The sequence below is a fragment of the Sphaeroforma arctica genome (genome assembly GCF_001186125.1).
Source record: "Sphaeroforma arctica JP610 unplaced genomic scaffold supercont1.12433, whole genome shotgun sequence".
Lineage (NCBI taxonomy): Eukaryota > Ichthyosporea > Ichthyophonida > Sphaeroforma > Sphaeroforma arctica.
Genome location: NW_014028125.1, coordinates 1 through 735, shown reverse-complemented (window position 1 = coordinate 735; position 735 = coordinate 1). Strand labels below are relative to the sequence as shown.

The 735-nt window shown below is 45.2% G+C and overlaps 1 protein-coding gene across 1 annotated transcript; it reads left to right on the top strand.

Moving 5' to 3' along the window:
* Positions 1–284: 284 nt before the first annotated feature.
* SARC_17854 (hypothetical protein) lies at positions 285–722 on the top strand (the record flags this gene model as incomplete). The annotated part of the gene is made up of 1 exon (XM_014288059.1): positions 285–722. A coding segment is annotated over one exon (438 nt), but the record flags the coding sequence as incomplete, so codon positions are not given.
* Positions 723–735: the final 13 nt, after the last annotated feature.

The window sequence follows — 735 nt, the reverse complement described above, 5'->3', positions numbered from 1 at the left end:
ATATGTATGATACAAACATATAATCTACGCTCATTACAAGCCGTAATATGTTTTTTAATCTTTACCCGCGTATTCGTATGGGAGTCGAGGTGCGCGTTTGTGTATGCACATGCATATATGTGGATACCTCTATAGAGCAGCACATGTGTATATCTATGTGTGCATAAATACATTTACCTACGAATGTACGGGATTGACATTATACACACGAAACACTCACCTACCTACTGTTGGTTTTGTTTTGCACATAGTCTCACACATTGCACTTAACACCATTCCAGACAATGCCGGATGCACCGGATATCGTAGCACCACAGCCAGCTGCCACAACTGTGGTTGAAGATAAACCAAGTTTACGCGAAAAACCGCAAAAACCCAATAGCATCGCTAAAGAAAGCTCTACACAGCCAGATATTGCGCCAAGTGCGGATGCTACTTCTACACAAGATGTGATGCCAAAGACACAAATAACGACTCGGGCGAAGTCTCCCAAAAAAGGATCCGCAACCCCCGAGAAACCCCAGCCAGAAAAACCAGTACGTTTGGAGAAAACCCCGAATTTACCTCCCCAGGTACAAGACAAACCAGCGAAGGAGAAGAAAGAGAAAAGCGCTACGGCAGAGGAAATGGATGGATCAAAGAAGGCAAAGAAAGACAAGACGTCTACGGATATCCCTCCCGAGCGCATGACGGCTGAGTTGGTTAGACAGACCGGTCTTAAGGTGAGTGAAAGGG